General features: G+C 63.9%; 1 protein-coding gene across 7 annotated transcripts in view; it reads left to right on the forward strand.

Annotated features, from left to right (window-relative positions):
• The first annotated feature begins 6 nt into the window (after positions 1-6).
• The window catches only part of SAMD10 (sterile alpha motif domain containing 10), a 5,474-nt gene continuing 4,483 nt past the window's right edge, over positions 7-997 (forward strand). For all 7 annotated transcript variants that reach the window (XR_001360490.1, XR_001360489.1, XR_001360491.1 and 4 more), the window contains exon 1: positions 7-188. Coding sequence is in view for 3 of the 7 variants with exons in the window: in XM_005885525.2 (XP_005885587.1) it covers positions 149-188 (40 nt within the window). In the remaining 4 variants the exon portion in view is untranslated. The remainder of the gene's footprint in view (positions 189-997) is intronic.

The raw sequence follows: 997 nt of genomic DNA on the forward strand, positions 1-997 counted from the left end.
CTGCGTGTGCTTCTGTGTCAGGGCTGCCCTAGCTCTCAGCGTTCCGATGCGGACACAGACCCCTCTTCGGCCCGCCGCCCATGGGGCCCCAGCCATTCCTGGGAGGGCAGGAGCCCAGCTCTGGGGAGCTGATGGGGGAAACAGATGAATGCAGCGCAGAGGTTGGGAGCTGGTCGGCATGTGGGAGGGTGAGTCCCAGGCACACCTCTGCTGCGGCGTGGCTGAGCTGGGGACAGGTAGGGCGTCACTGCTCAGCGTTAGGTGGACATGCACGACTGCACTCTGCACAGTCCACGGCACCTGGGCTCACCCAGCACGGACCTGGGAGGGCACTCGGGCGCCGGGCACAGCAGGCAGAGCTCCAGCCGGAAGTCTGACCTTCTGCCCTGGCCAGTCGGCTCCGTGGATGGCCGGCTGAGGGTCCTGGTTCGATTCCTCGGTTGTAGGCTGCATCCTCCGGGACCAATCCATGTGTCTCTCTCACATCCATCTCTCTCTCTCCCTCCCTTCCACTCTCTAAAAGTCCATGGAAAACACCCTCAGGGAGGATGAACAGAAGGAAAGAAAGCGGGCCTTCTCCCTGCTCTGGCGCAAACACGCGCCTCCTGCCTCTGCAGCCTGCTTGGGGTTCCTCCCTGCGCCGCCCGGCCCGGCCCTTTTAGGGCCAAGCCTTGGGCACTGAGTCAGACTCCGGGCTCCGGAGGGGCAGACCCTTGCGGTCCTGGGGTTCACAGTGTGGTGGGGGGCAAGAGGGGGTCTAACGGACTCCTCCTGGGAAGCAAGTGCCCACTCGAGGGAGAGGCCTATGGGAAACTCTGGAAAATGTGTAAATTAAGGAGTAAGTTAAAGGAGTAAACTGAGGTAGGAGAATGGAGGGACGTGGTTGGTCTGGCCTTTGACCTGGGCCCCAGGGGCAGAAGGTCCCGGGAGCAGGTACGACCCCTCCTGCCGGGCACACCCAGGGGACGGAGGTGTGCGGACGCCCGGCCCCGCCCCG

Source organism: Myotis brandtii, unplaced genomic scaffold (genome assembly GCF_000412655.1).
Source record: "Myotis brandtii unplaced genomic scaffold, ASM41265v1 scaffold915, whole genome shotgun sequence".
NCBI classification, from domain to species: domain Eukaryota; kingdom Metazoa; phylum Chordata; class Mammalia; order Chiroptera; family Vespertilionidae; genus Myotis; species Myotis brandtii.